Here is a 14,904-nt window from a genome sequence, read left to right as displayed (position 1 = left end):
TAGGGGCTTGAAATGATTTGTTTTTGCAGCTGTAACAGAGTTAAATTTGGGATTTAGCTTCAGCTTAGCTAGCTGAGCATATATAACTAGGGGCTATTAATTATCTGCCTAGAGGCCTCTGGTCATCTTCCCACCATCTACAGCAATCTTGGGGTGCTGAATTACACCACAAGCAGCCATGTTCTATCCTAAAATAATCAATCCTCGCATCTCAGGAACTGAGAGGAGATTTAAATAATTCAAAATTTTATTTCTTATTCTACAACGCCGCCCCCACCTACACACATAAACGTGCACAGATTCTTAAAGTTGAAAGATTAGCTTCAGACATCCGTTCCCACACACGAGAAACTAAAAAAATAACAAACAACAGCAAAAAAAACCCCACTTCTCTGAGCTTAAAGCACCAATAATCAGCCCTCTTCCCCTTTTCTGTCTTCTCACACTGCTGTTCTGCCTTAAATGGACCAAAGGGAGAGGAGGAAGTTTGCTCGAAGATAAACTTGTCAAAAGCCTGTACTACAATTCTAATTCCTCACTACCTGTTTGTGAATGTCAGCTGGGAGCAACTGCTCAAAAGCTTTGGGGTAAGGGGAGTGGAAAGCAAAGGGGAGAGAAGGGGAAAGAAGGGGTGGGGCAAAGAGAAACTGGAGTGCAATTCAAACAAAAATGAAATCACACACACACACATACACACACACACTCAGACACACAAAAAGAGGGGAAAAAAGGCTCCCCCCACCTCAGGTCCTAACAACATACTTCTTTATCAGAGGTTCATTGTCAATCAATTAGCCAAGGCAGCAGGGGTCTGTGAGGTGGGGGCACCGGGGGAAACAATGGGCGGCCCTGTTGTATTACTGTTTAATCACTTTTGCTAAATAAATAGAGCAGCCCCGAGGTGCTGTCATGTCAAGGGAATTTATAACAAAAAAAAAAAACTTCATTTTTCATTGGTCATTCCTTTTTTTCCCTTCAGGACAAGAGAGGGTTATTACTGTAGCCTTAAGTTCCATCTTTGTGTTTCTTGCCTTTGATTTCCACTCGGACCCTGCCACTTTCTGGCACTAATTTGTCAGGCTGAACAAAGAGAGGATTTGTACCTCCTGTAAGGTCTCAATTAGGAATGGCTTCTGCTGTATTATGTGCCATTCAGAGAGGACACAATGCCGGTAATTACAGGAATTTGCACTAAATGGCTGAAGAATTCACAGCAAAACTCCCCCCCACCCCTTGGGCTTACCCCTCCCAAGGTCTAGGGGGGTAGAAAAAAGGAAAGCAAAAAGCTCTTAATGCCAGAGAGATGTAATCACCAACAGCAGTCCTAAGAGGTTAAACAGCAGCCCAAGGAGTAAAACCATAAAAACTGACAGTGCGAAATGGTGGAGGGGTCTCCTCAGATCACTGTTTTTCTTGCTGTTTCTTCTGTTAACATTTTCAATTTCGGTTCACAATCGAGAACACTGCCCCACAGTGGGCCATCCGATTGCAACCTGAACTGAACTGAAGACGCTTCGAGGCGTGAGCATTGCCATCTCTTGCCACATCTATAAACAAGGCTCTGGGCTCTTTTATCATAACACTCAACTGCTATGTTTCTTGATTGTTGGGAAATTACAGGAAAAATATCTGTATATCTTACTGCCAGGAATCCAAGTATCTGTTGAGGGGAAATAGGTATGTACACGTTTTCTAATTCCTGAAGAAAACTGCTACTGCTTTATAATCAAATTTATACAGCGTTTTGTGAATGACCTCATTTAGAACCACTTACAGGTACATACCCCATAAATATTTTAATAAGCCGCACAGTCATTTGTTTTAGCATTAATATTTTAACACTACAGATGCCCTACTGCCAAACATAATTTTGAATCCCAACCAGTGACTTCATTAAAGAAGCATTCCTTACTTTCTGCTAAAGTGCTTCTATAAAGTTGTACTAAAGCACTAGCAAATTAATTGTTCCTAAATACCACTTTCCTCATGCGCTCCTTTGCCCAGGAACCTTCTGGGACTTCAGGGTCAAACATGAAGTTCAACCTTATCAAACTGCCCTTTTTTGTTGGTCAGAAAAGACACAATGTTTGCAGTTTCATAGACTTCCACTTGGCACCACTCTGACAGCTCCCAAATCTGACCTGTGGGCCTCGCTTCCCCAGCTCTGCTCACATTTACCATTTGGCATTGGTGATGAATCTGGTTAACGTTTGTTTCCCTAGGAGACTGCAAGTTCCCTGAGGGCAGGAACCACTGACTCCTCCAGGTACATATGAGGTTCAGGCATGTGGTCAGAAACTGGGCACACAATAAATGGTGGAATGAATGGAAGAATTTAATTTTCAAAGGCACGTTCTCAGAAAGAAGGAAGAGCATGTGTAAGGGCCTTGGATCCATGAATGAGCAAGAACAGGTTACGGAATAGCAGGAAGACCACTGTAGCTGGGTTTCCTAGCATCCATGGAGCTGGAGAGGGAGCCATGTAACAAACCACACAACTATAAAAAGTTCAAGCACATGTTAAGAAATAAACAGTTATGTGCAAGCATGTATTTTCAAAACCGTAACCTCAGGTATTTGGGGATGGTCAGGGTCCATTTTCTCTGCCGGGGCTCTCTAAGTTTCTAAAAAGGATATAGAAAATTCTTCACCTACAGAAAGTATTCAGTGAAACGAGGCCAACTGCACTATTTTGTAGATTTAAAAGCCAACATCTGTGGCTCCCCCGAATAGCAACCAAATGACATCATGATAAAGACCTGCTCAGTGCAATCTTTCACTGTTAATTCATTAGGAATATTTAAAGGAGGAGGGACCAAGTGGACATAAGTCCTTGTAGTCTAAAGAGGCTCACTGCAACAGTGAAATACTGTGAATTAGCTTCTCCCCAAAATGATAAAGAAAGCCAAGATTCAACTAAAAACAGTTTATTGGACTTTTTGACAGCTTGGAAGGTAAACATGCCTTGCAACCAGCTCTTTCACTGAACGCATGTTTTTATGAAGATGAAAAGCTAGGGGACACAAGGACTAAACGCACAAACAGCTGGTTTAGATTAACTGTGTTTGTGAGAAACATAGATCAATTTTTCAAGTTCCATCTGCTCTAATAATCTTTGATATAAGGAACAGCCTCCTAAGTAACTTAAAACAACATTCAGAGGTTTGCTTACTAAGTTTGGGCCTTTTTCTTTTGAGACTCTGCCCTCTACAGGAGATGGAGTATGCCTATCTGAGATAGGAAACCAGTATTCTGGGCACAGGTATCTAGGAAAATGGAAAGCCACGCCATAACCCACGTGTACCACAGAGCAACTGAGCATAGCTGTTTCTGATGGAAGAGGGGACGTGAAATAAAATTAAACATTTCACTTGAGAATCAGCCACACTGCACAAATTAGGACTGACTTCTCCCCACACCAAATGAGAAAGCTACTTGTGCCCCATTAGTACACCAAACCAAAAGCAAGAAGGCAAAAGTCGAGCAGAGCAAAGGACTCTCAGACTACCTTACCCTGTCTCCGAGGTACCTATTACCACCATCCACAGCCTATTCTCCAGACGGCCAATAAGTGGGCTCCTGATTCACACAGCAAAGGGTGGCATCCTAAAACACGGACCCTAAAGCAGGTGCTCTGGGGCTTTCCAGGTGGGCTAGTGGTAAAGAACCCGCCTGCTAAGGCAGGACACATAAGAGACTCGGGCTTGATCCCTGAGTTGGGAAGATCCCCTGGAGGAGGACACAGCAACCCACCCCAGTATTCTTGCCTGGAGAATCCCATGGACAGAGAAGCCTGGCTACAATCCATACGGTCGCAAAGAATCAGACATGACTAAAGCAACCCAGCAGGCACACACAAAGAAGCTGCTCCAGGTCCTATCCCAGCCCATTACGTGATCCTTTCCGTACTCTTTTTCACTTAGCTTCCTTCTCCCTGTCCCTTCCACTCACCTTTCTATGCCTTTTTCCTGCTCTCCTTTCTCCAACTGCCAGATGTGGTATATCTGCCGAACGGTACCCTCTGCCTGTATTTCTCCTTCCTCTAGGTATCAGAGATGCTGCTCAGGTAGCACAAGGTGTATGCAGGGCACACTCCATCAGGAAGTAAACTCAGGACAGGAAGGTGAAGTAGAAGGCCACAAAGGGATCATTTTGTGTAACACCTGAGGCTTTTCTTCCCTCTTTTGCTAGGAAGTTCCCGATCCATACTCCGGTCTCCGCCATGAAAATGAAGCTGAGCTGTTCTCCCCGATTCCAATAACACAGCAGATTTGTTGCCCTCCTCAGCAGATTAAAGCCACAGGAGTGTGCCCCAATTCCAGCGCATCCATAGAGCAAGCACTCATAAATTATTATTGACTGGCTGAACTCTGAAATATAACATATGCACTAGTATATGAAGACACTGCAATGTTAATAGTTTCTAAAAACTGTGCTAAAACCAGCATCTCCTTATTTCAAAAACCTTTCCCGAACGTAGCTGGCTGACTTAATACAAGGTCACACAAGCTTGCAGACGTGTGCACCTCGCCTAGTGTGGCTTCTTTACTGGCTCGGAGCTGCGGGTCTCTCCCAGCCCACCCTGCAAGTGTCTGCTCCCTAGCTACTGAGGCCCTCCAGACAAAGCACAGATGATTCACTTAATCCCCGCTTTGAGTAAATTATTTTTCAACAGAAGAGGCAACCATCATAACTAAGCTAAGTTCAAAGGTTCACTGTGCCACCACTGTTTGGCTTTTCTGAATGTAGGAAGGGGCATGAAACTGAAAATCTGTTCTTGACTGGTAGTAGGTTTCTTGTTCATTTTTAAACAATGTACTTAAATCTGATACACCTGAATCGAAATTTTCCAAACCAGGCTTCCAGTTAAAGCTACCTCCATGGTAAATTTCTTGTGACAAATTGCATGGGGTTTAGTCAAAGGGAAAGGCTTGCCAGGTGGCAAAGCTGGTGAAGAACCCACCTGCCAATGCAGGAGACACAAGAGACATGGGTTTGATCCCTGGATTGGTAAGATCCCCTGGAGTAGGAAACGGCAACCCACTCCAGTATTCTTGCCTAGAAAATCCCATGAACAGAGGAGCTTGGCAGGCTACGGTCCACGGGGTCACAAAGAGTCGGACATGTTTGAGCACACAAGCGTGTACAGTGAAAGGGAAATAATTTGATTTTGCTCATAGGAGATATATAGACTTGGTTTAGTGAGGGATGTGTGCTTTCTGGTTTACTGTTTGCGGGAAGGTGAGAGGAATGGTGAGTAGGGGAGAGAAGCAATAATAGGGTTTTAAGGACTTACAGCTGACTGGGCCTTGGCCTCCACCTTGGTCTCACCCTCCACAGCAGTTCTGGCAGCCCCAGGAGTCCCGAGGATGAGGGTCCAGCCCATCGTGACTCAGAGGTCACCTGCTGCTTCATCATCACCCTGCACTTGGCCACCTCCAGGTTCTCTGTCAAAGCTGACTTTCTGGAGTCTTCCTTAACAGAATCTGACAAGGTCATGATCAATGACAGTTACTGACTATGGATGCTTTCCTTACCTAAGGAATGCCAGCAGTCAGCTCTGGGCATGGATGTCTCTTGACCTTGATTTAAGAAGGCAGAGGAAATGGAATCACAGCAGACTCAGGAAGTCTACATTCTAGCCTGCTTATGCTGCAGCCGAGTCATTTTGATTCAGTGGGTAGATCACAGCTGCTTCTACTTACTTCATCAGCATGGCATGAAGATGGATGCATGGTTTAATATAGCAAACTCCTTAAAGGAGGGGCTTCCCTGGTGGCTCAGATGGTAAAGAATCTGCCTGCAACATGGGAGAGCCAGGTTCGATCCCTGGTTGGGAAGATTCCCTGGAGAACGGAATGGCTACCCATTCCAGTATTCTAGCCTGAGAAATCCCATGGACAGAGGAGCCTGGAGGGCTACAGTCCATGGGATCACAAAGAGCTGGACACGACTAAGTGAGATTCAAGAGGTATCAGGGACTGGCTTCTCAAAGGGATTTTTCAAGTGAATTGCATTTGCGGGATTCAGGATTTTGTTCTTTAATGAGTTTTAGGCTGAAATGTTGTTTCATACCTGCACATTTGAAACTCTGAGCAGTGAGCCCTCGTTCCAGAGACAAAGTCGTCAGGATACTAAGGAAGCTAGTGGTCACTGACTGGCGTTTGCTCTTCCTGAGTTCGTGCCCACCCATCTGATCTCTGGGTTTGGTCCTCAGCGTGACCTGCAGGTTCTGTTCTGAACTCCTTGCCGCGTTGGCAGCTGTTTTCAGCGCCTCCATCCACTCCTGAGCCCTCTGCCGCGTCTCAGCACGGAGGCGGAGGACGTCTTGGGGGAAAATGACTTGAAAGCAAGAATCACAGTCGTCCAGGTGGTCCAGTTGGACGGCCAGACACACTCCACGTTGTAGCTCAGCAGGGGGTCCTCGTCCAGCTTGCCCGGAGGAAAGGCCATCAGGCAGGTCCTGCTCAGCACAAATGTAAATGCTTTCCAGTTGTTCTGCATGGTCAGCCTGTACAGCGTCCCGGATTTGAGGATGTTTTGATACCGTTTGGGGCTATCCAGCACAGGGGATGGCATGAGCAGCTCACGGGATTTCTTCTGTAAACAATGATTCTGTGGACAGTCAATGTGATGGCCAAGCCCTGGGGAGTCGGCCGGCTCTCCCGGCCGGCCCATGTAGGCTGGTGCAGCAGCGTGCACGCCTTCCCAAAGCTTCTGCCCCCAGTCCAAAGCCTCCCACGGCGACTCTGCCTTTAGCTGCAGTTGAGTGTTGTCATACAGAACAGTGTCCACCAGCCTGGCCTCAAGGTTTCCCAGAACGGATATGCTCTGAAAGTGGGACAGCTGGTACGTGGCGTAGAGGTTCTGATTCCCACTGCTGTCGAGGCTGTAGAAGTATAAGCTGTAGGGGGAGAGCTCGGCGTAACAGCTTTGCCAGTAACTGTCATGGTCCTTCCGAATCTCCAGGTAACCCTTCTTCAGGATGTTCGGGAATGCTGGCTTGTGTTCTAGAAAGCAAGGAAAAAAAAAAAGAAGTAACATATTAATCCATGAACATGAATGAACTGAGTGAGATGACAAGGCGGGTGCCAGAAAACAAACAGATCAGCCTAATCTGCTGGCTCAAACCAAACACAATATTAAACAGAGGTAGTAAAAATTCCAAGAGAGTGTCTAATCAACAAGATGTAATTGAGGGAAACCCTCACATCTGAAGAACTTACCTAGGGTGGAATTCTGACTGCAAAAGTTAACTACTGGGCAGCTGGGGGTCTGCTGTCAATGAGACAGGCAGAAGCCTGTTCAGAAAACAGAAACACTGGAATGACGGGTTATGCTCTGCGGGCCCATGAAACAACCGCTTTTTGCCAGAATTTCTTGTTTTCTAGGTAACGTTCTTTTGTTCTTGGTTAGTCACTCAGTCATGTCTTTTCGACCTCTATGGACTGTAGCCCACCAGGCTCTCTCCCCTGTCCACGGGATTTCTAGAGCAAGAATACTGGAGCGGGTTGCCATTTCCTTCTCCACGGGATCTTCCTGACCCAGGGATGGAACCCGTGTCTCCTGCATTGGAAGGCAGATACTTTACCACTCTGTCACCAGGGAAGCCCAATGTTCTACAAAGCACCAAATATGAGAAAGAATGCTCCTCCTGCCACTTGACCTAACTCTCTGACAATACTCATCTTTCTTTAGGTTGGTAGAGACAGGAAGGGCCAGTGCAAAGAACAGAGCATGATGCGTGCTGCTCACAAACTCCTGATTCTCAGACACTCCCATCAGTCTTCAAGGCCAGGCCAGGGGCCTTCTGGCTCATAACCAGTTCTCCAGACATGACTCAACTAGCTTACTTCTTAGGTGTCTGCTTGGATAGCTGTTCTCTCCCCTCTCTGAACCTGCTTACGCCATTCGCTTCGCTTGCAATGCCCCTTCCGCCACTTCCACCAGCTACCATACACTTATCTGTCACTCAGGGATCCTCTCTTCTAGAAGGAGTCTGCCCTGACTCCCCCAACCCCACCCCCTAGTCTGCCTACACACACCCCTGGGTCAGAATCAGGGATCCTTACTACATTATTCTCTTCTAATGGGCTCTTCTCAGGCTGTATTGTAATAATTTATTTAAATATCTGAACAAACAAAATAAATGTTGATGCTTTTAAAGAAGTGTGTCATCCCTACTGGACTATCAGCTCCACAGAGGACAGGGGCGAGGTCTGTCCTGTCATCCTTATGTCACGGTGCATAGTGCAATGTCTAGTACATAGTGGGTACTTAGTAAAAGTTAGAATAGAAATAAAGCTTCTAGAACACAAAGCTTCTAGCATAATGCCCAGCATATAGTAGGTCTAACTCCCTTCCCTTCTCTTCCCCTCTTCCCCACAAGTTCATCTGGTCATGCCATCTTTAATTAATGATTAGCTGCCACAGATACAGAGGTCATACTTTAATAAAAGGGGACTGTCACTTGGGAGGTGTCCTGATACTTTCATCGGGCGTGAAAATGAGGTAGATCTCCTCCCTAGCCAAGTTTTTCATTTCTGAGATGTTTCTCAACCTTTTTGCTGACACATCAGAGACAGTCATAAACTGAGTCACTCCCTAAAGACGACAAATCACATTCCCAAAGGGGTAGGATTTCTGATCTTGGATGGAGGAGAAAAAAAAGAGTAACACAGATCTAGATCTTAAAATAGCAAACCAAAAGAGAAAAGGAGAGAAATGCGGCGGAGAAAAGCTAATTTCACCTACTTTGCATCTCCGGTCCTGACATTCATTAGTATTTCTGTGCTAATTCAAAAGCCATTAATTTCTCACAACCCGCACTAATCCCTTTGTAGAGAGAGATAATGGAAGACTATTCTCAGGTTATCTTTCTTTTCCGATAACGCAAGAAGAGAGGCAGTGCTGTTAGACACACTGCTGTGGCCTCCTCCCTCTCATTTCCATCAGGCGCCGATGACAGGTCAACCTTTCCCATAACAAGACCCATAACCACGCTTCCATCCCCATCCCTTCTGAGGCCCAACAGCTCAGCTACGCATTCCTGAGCAAAAGAAAAGCCATCTCTCTTGCTTTTAGCTAGGAAATTTCCTCTCCTTTTCTGTCCTCCCAAGAGCTTTTTACAACAGCGACCACAAATTAGAAATTCTAACTTTAACTGGACCTAAACCAGAAGCACACCTCGCTCCTTTCTGATCGTATAAGCGTGCTCAGTCATTTAGTCGTGTCTGACTCTTTGCAACCTCATGAACTGTAGCCCTCCAGGCTCCTCTGTCCATGGGATTCTCCAGGCAAGAATACTGGAGCGGGTTGCCATTTTCTCCTCCAGGGGATTTTCCTGACCCAGGGATTGAACCCACGTCTCTTGCACTGGCAGGCGGGTTCTTTACCACTGAGCCACCTAGGAAGCCTTTATAAGCTAGGAGAACAGATGCCAGCTTGGATGGACTGAATGGAAGTCTAGTAGGGAGCCTCAAAAGTTCCCCTACCTTCTTGCTGCAGAATAAGGTAAAGAATGCATAGTGTTTCAATATTTCCTTCCTACCTCAGCTCAACCCTCTCTAAATAGGTATGTTTAACTGAGAAAGAGAAGAGGGGGGTTAATCATAGGATATGACCCATCCTTATAGACTGCAGTTTGTAGTGTAATTTCTTGAAAAAGAAGAGAACAGATGTGATTAAAAAAAAACTATTCTCAGAGTGTATTCCTTTCTGGAGGGCCTGTTTATATCAAACCTTATTGGTATGTTGTGTGCAAAGTATGAATTATCGTTGACTGTAGAGGGCTGGAGAACTACCATTTCTCTTTAATCCCTTGCTGTTACTTTCTGCTGAATCTAAAGTTTACCTTGACTATTTCTGCTATTGACAAATCAGAAGTTATACACTTAAATCTAAGCTTCCATTAATTTACCACAGGTCAATTTTTATTTCCCCAGACCATATCATTTCATCACCTACATTTTTCTAAAGTGTTCCATTTCACAAATGAACACTATTATCTCTGTCTTAACTAATATCATAAATGATTCAGGTAGAACCTCTGACAAAGATTATCACCATTTCCCCAATGAAAACAGAAAGGCGATCAAAATGAATCACTGTATCTATAAATTTCATACTGAAACTACAAGAGACTAGTTCTCTCGTGAAAAAGAGCAAGAAACAAGACAAAAACATAAACAAAAAGAACCTGAGAATTCTGTTTCCCCACTGCTTTCCACTGTGGCCAGTTATGAAGACGTGGCTCAGTTCCTCCTCAACAAAGATCCCTTTTCGCTCCCCTTGTCCCATACGACTCAGAGCAGTAGCTTAAGGATAAAAATTGCCACTGACTAAAGAGGAAAAGGGGATTTCCTTATGCACCTGATTCACTTCTGTACTGCCAAACCACCAAAGAGTTCCTCTTTTGCCATTATTTCCTCTCTCTGTTCTCAAAAAAAAAAAGTTTCCATTCTCATAGCCACCATCTTAATCAAGATTTTAAATGGGCTCCCATTGTGAGTCCTCCTCCCCACCCGCCATGTCCCCCTCAGTTACCAGGGAAACCTTTCTGGGCGGCTTATAACCTTTCTCATGCCTCCTCATCAGCCTAAAACCCTGCACAAGTTTCCTAGTCCTACATGATAAAGTTCAAACTCCTTAGGTTGACTGTAACACATTTTCCTATGGACCCAACCCTCAGTCTAAAAAAATCACCAAGCTTCCACACTGTTGGTGGGAATGCAAACTGGTACAGCCACTATGGAGAACAGTGTGGAGATTCCTTAAAAAACTAGAAATAGAACTGCCATACGACCCAGCAATCCCACTGCTGGGCATACACACTGAGGAAACCAGAATTGAAAGAGACACGTGTACCCCAATGTTCATTACAGCGCTGTTTACAATAGCCAGGACATGGAAGCAACCTAGGTGTCCATCAGCAGATGAATGGATAATAAAGTTGTGGTACATATACAAAATGGAATATTACTCAGCCATTAAAAAGAATGCATTTGAATCAGTTTTAATGAGGTAGATGAAACTGGAGCCTATTACACAGAGTGAAGTAAGTCAGAAAGAAAAACACCAATACAGTATATTAACACATATATATGGAATTTAGAACGATGGTAACGACTACCCTATATGCAAGACAGCAAAAGAGACACAGATATGAAGAACAGACTTTTGGACTCTGTGGGAGAAGGTGAGGGTGGGATGATTTGACAGATTAGCACTGAAATATGTATATTACCATATGTGAACTAGAGTCCAAGTTCAATGCATGAAACAGGGCACTCAAAGCTGGTGCACTGGGACAACCTAGAAGGGTGGGACGGGGAAGGAGGTGGGAGGAGGGTTCTGGATGGGGACACATGTACACCCGTGCCTGACTCATTTCGATGTATAGCAAAAACCACCACAATACTATAAAGTAATTAGCTTCCAATTAAAATTAATTATTTTTTAAAAATCACCAAGTTTCTGCTACTGTCTCCTCTCCAACTCATGCTGTGTGTGTGTGTGTTTGCTGGAATATTTTTGAAAGCAAACTGCAGACATTTCATCATTACTAATGTCAATACTTCAGGCTACACCTCCAATCTAACAGATAAGAACTTTACAACATATATCATACCATTTTCATGCCCCAAACATTAATAATCCCTTACCTAATACCCAGTCTGTATCTCATTTTCCCAGATTATCTCAAAAAATCTCTTTATATAGATGATTTGTTCGATTTAGGTTTACACATTGACGTGGTTGACAGGTCTTTATGTTGTTCAGTTGCTCACTCGTGTCTTGATTCTTTTTGCCCACACAGACTGCAGCACACCAGGCTTCCCTGTCCTTCACCATCTCCCATAGCTTGTTCAAACTCATGTCCATTGAATCGGTGATGTCATCCAACCATCTCATCCTCTGTTGTCGCCTTCTCTTCCTGCCTTCAATCTTTCCCAGCATCCGTGAAAGTGAAACTGAAAGTCACTCAGTCGTGTCCAACTACTTGCAACTCCATGGACTATACAGTATAGTACAGTCCATGGAATTCTCCAGGCCAGAATACTGGAGTGGGTAGCCTTTCCCTTCTCCACAGGATCTTCCCAAGCCAGGGACTGCACCCAGGTCTCCTCCACTGCAGGCAGATTCGTTACCAGCTGAGCCACAAGGGAAGCCGAAGAATACTGGAGTGGGTAGCCTATCCCTTTTTCAGTGGATCTTTCCGACCCAGGAATCGAACCGTGATCTCCTGCATTGCAGGCAGATTCTTTACCAACTGAGCTATCAGGGAAGCCCCTCCCAACATCAGGGTCTTTTCCAATGAGTCGATTCTTTGTATCAGGTGGCCAAAGTATGGGAGCTTCAGCCTCAGGATCAGTCCCTCCAATGAATATTCAGGGTTGATTTCCTTTAAGATTGACTGGTATGATCTCCTTGCAGTCCAAGAGACTCTCAAGAGTCTTCTCCAACACCATAGTTTAAAAGCATCAATTCTTTGGAGCAAAGCTTTCTTTATGGTCCAACTCTCACATCCATACATGACTACTGGAAAAACCATAACTCTGACTATACGTAACTTTGTAGCAAAGTAATGTCTCTGCTTTTTAATATGCTGTCTAGGTTTGTCATAGCTTTTCTTTCGAGGAGCAAGCGTCTTTTAATTTCATGGCTGCAGGTGCCATCTTCAGTGATTTTGGAGACCAAGAAAATAAAGTCTATCACTGTTTCCATTGTTTCCCCATCTATTTGCCATGAAGTGATGGGACCAGAAGCTATGATCTTCATTTTTTGAATGTTGAGTTTTAAGTCAGCTTTTTCATTCTCCTCTTTCACCTTCATCAAGAGGCTCTTTAGTTTCTCTTCACTTTCTGCCATTAGGGTGGTGTCATCTGCATATCTGAGGGTATTGATATTTCTCCCAGCAATCTTGATTCCAGCTTGTGCTTCATCCAGGCTGGCATTTTGCATGATGTACTCTGTATAGAAGTTAAATAAGCAGGGTGACAATATACAGCCTTGACATACTCTTTTCCAGTTTTGAACTAATCCATTGTTCCATGCCTGGTTCTAACTCTTGCTTCTTGACCTGCATACAGGTTTCTCAGGAGGCAGGTAAGGTGGTGTGGTATTCTCATCTTTCTAAGAATTTTCCACAGCTTGTTTGTGATCCATACAGTTGTGATAGGTCTTTTAAGTTTCTTTAAATCTGTAACAATTCCCTCTTTCTCTCTCTTTGTCATGGCATATATTTTGGGCTTCTCTAGTGGCTCAGAAGTAAAGAATCTTCCTGCCAATGCAGGAGATGCAGGTTCAATCACTGGGTCAGGAAGATCCGCTGGAGGAGGAAATGGCAACCTACTCCAGTATTCTTGCCTGGGAAATCCCATGGACAGAGGAGCCTGGCAGGCTACAGTCCATGGGGTCACAAGAGTCAGACACAACTTAGCAACTGAACAGCGAAAATTTATTGAAGAAATTAGTTCCTTTGTCCTGTAGAATTTTGCACAGCCTGGATTTGGCTGAATGTATCCTCAGGGTATTGTTCAAATGCTCCTGTTTCCTAGGTTTACTGTCAAACGCTATATAGATCTCAAGGTCCAGGTAGGTGCTCTTTCTTTGTGAGAATATGCTACAGGTGGTTGTCCTGCTTGTAGGGATGTGGAGATGGATTAGGAGGGTCAGAGGATATTAGCCTGATCCCTCTGTTATGAATTTCTTCAGGGGCCTTCCACACGCTATAGCCACTCTCCTCCACTACCCACACTCCAGCCAGGGTACTTGCTGTGACTTTTACTACTGGCCCCTCCCAACCATGGATTCTCTCTCACTGTACACCCCAGCCTAGATTTCCTTGAATCTCTTCTTGTCCAAGTTTTCCTCATATGTAAGGGCTAGTATAAAATCTCACTTCTTCCCGAGGCCTTTCCTTGTCCCCTCTAGTTGAACACAGCTGTCCTCCCCTGAAGCCACAAGGCTCTATGGCTATACCACCTTGGTGACTCATATTTCAGATACTATTTCACACTCATCAAATATGTATTAAATTATATAATATTCCAAGAAAATCAATAAGAAAGGTAAAAAAAGTTTCTGCCTTCACATTCCAGCACTCACAATCCTTCTGCCCAGACTGTAGAGTATCTGATATTGAGCTTTTAGACATTATATATATATGTAATAAAAATATAAATAATAGTGAGACTTATTCACATATATTATCATATGTAATTAAACAAAATGTGCTTCCATTTTGGTCACTTTATGCAATTTTGTTTTTAAAAAACCATGTTTTTTTAAAATTCATGTCTCCGATCACAGTTAATGAAACATTTAGGTAAACATTTAGTTTACCAAGAAAGTCTGAATGGCCTGAGTCAAGACAAGGAATGAAGTCCTAAGAATAGGACTCCCAAAGATCAGGCAATAGTTCAGAATGAAAGAAAAAGAGCAACATTGTAATGTTTTCAAAGAACTCAAAAGCCTTTGTGCTGACAATATTCCAAACCAAAATTATCTGGGCAAATTTAAAGGAAACATTTAAGTTCATATAACAAGACGAATAAATGTGAAAAGAGGGCCCCACCCTCACATCCTAATAAGCATCCCGCAAAGCCCCCTCCTAATTCCATCACTTCTGAGGCCAGAAGTTTAACGTATGAATTTTGGAGGATGCAAATATTCAGACCAGAGCACTGGTCAAACATAAATTCATGTTCAACTTCTTTTATTGCTTTAATCCAGACAATTCATTCTTTTATTCATTTCATGGATCTCAAACACAATCCCAGAACAATTTTTCCACACCTTCTTTAGTCTTTCAAACTCCAAATTCTACCATCTCTTTCTATGTACACCAGAGGGAGGGCCTTTATATATATTTTACTTGGCTTCACTTCAACATTACACTAA

The 14,904-nt window shown here is 43.9% G+C and overlaps 1 protein-coding gene across 1 annotated transcript in view; it reads right to left on the bottom strand.

The window, feature by feature from the left end:
- Positions 1 to 14,904, bottom strand: part of PLEKHM3 (pleckstrin homology domain containing M3) — a 213,784-nt gene that overhangs the window by 157,363 nt on the left and 41,517 nt on the right. The window contains 2 exon segments of the mRNA XM_005676438.3: positions 6,076 to 6,399; positions 6,402 to 7,010. Of these exon segments, the coding sequence (XP_005676495.2) occupies positions 6,076 to 6,399; positions 6,402 to 7,010 (933 nt within the window).

Source organism: Capra hircus, chromosome 2 (assembly GCF_001704415.2).
Source record: "Capra hircus breed San Clemente chromosome 2, ASM170441v1, whole genome shotgun sequence".
Classification (NCBI taxonomy): domain Eukaryota; kingdom Metazoa; phylum Chordata; class Mammalia; order Artiodactyla; family Bovidae; genus Capra; species Capra hircus.
The sequence above is the reverse complement of the archived record's forward strand: the minus strand, read 5'-3'. Positions and strand labels throughout refer to the sequence as shown.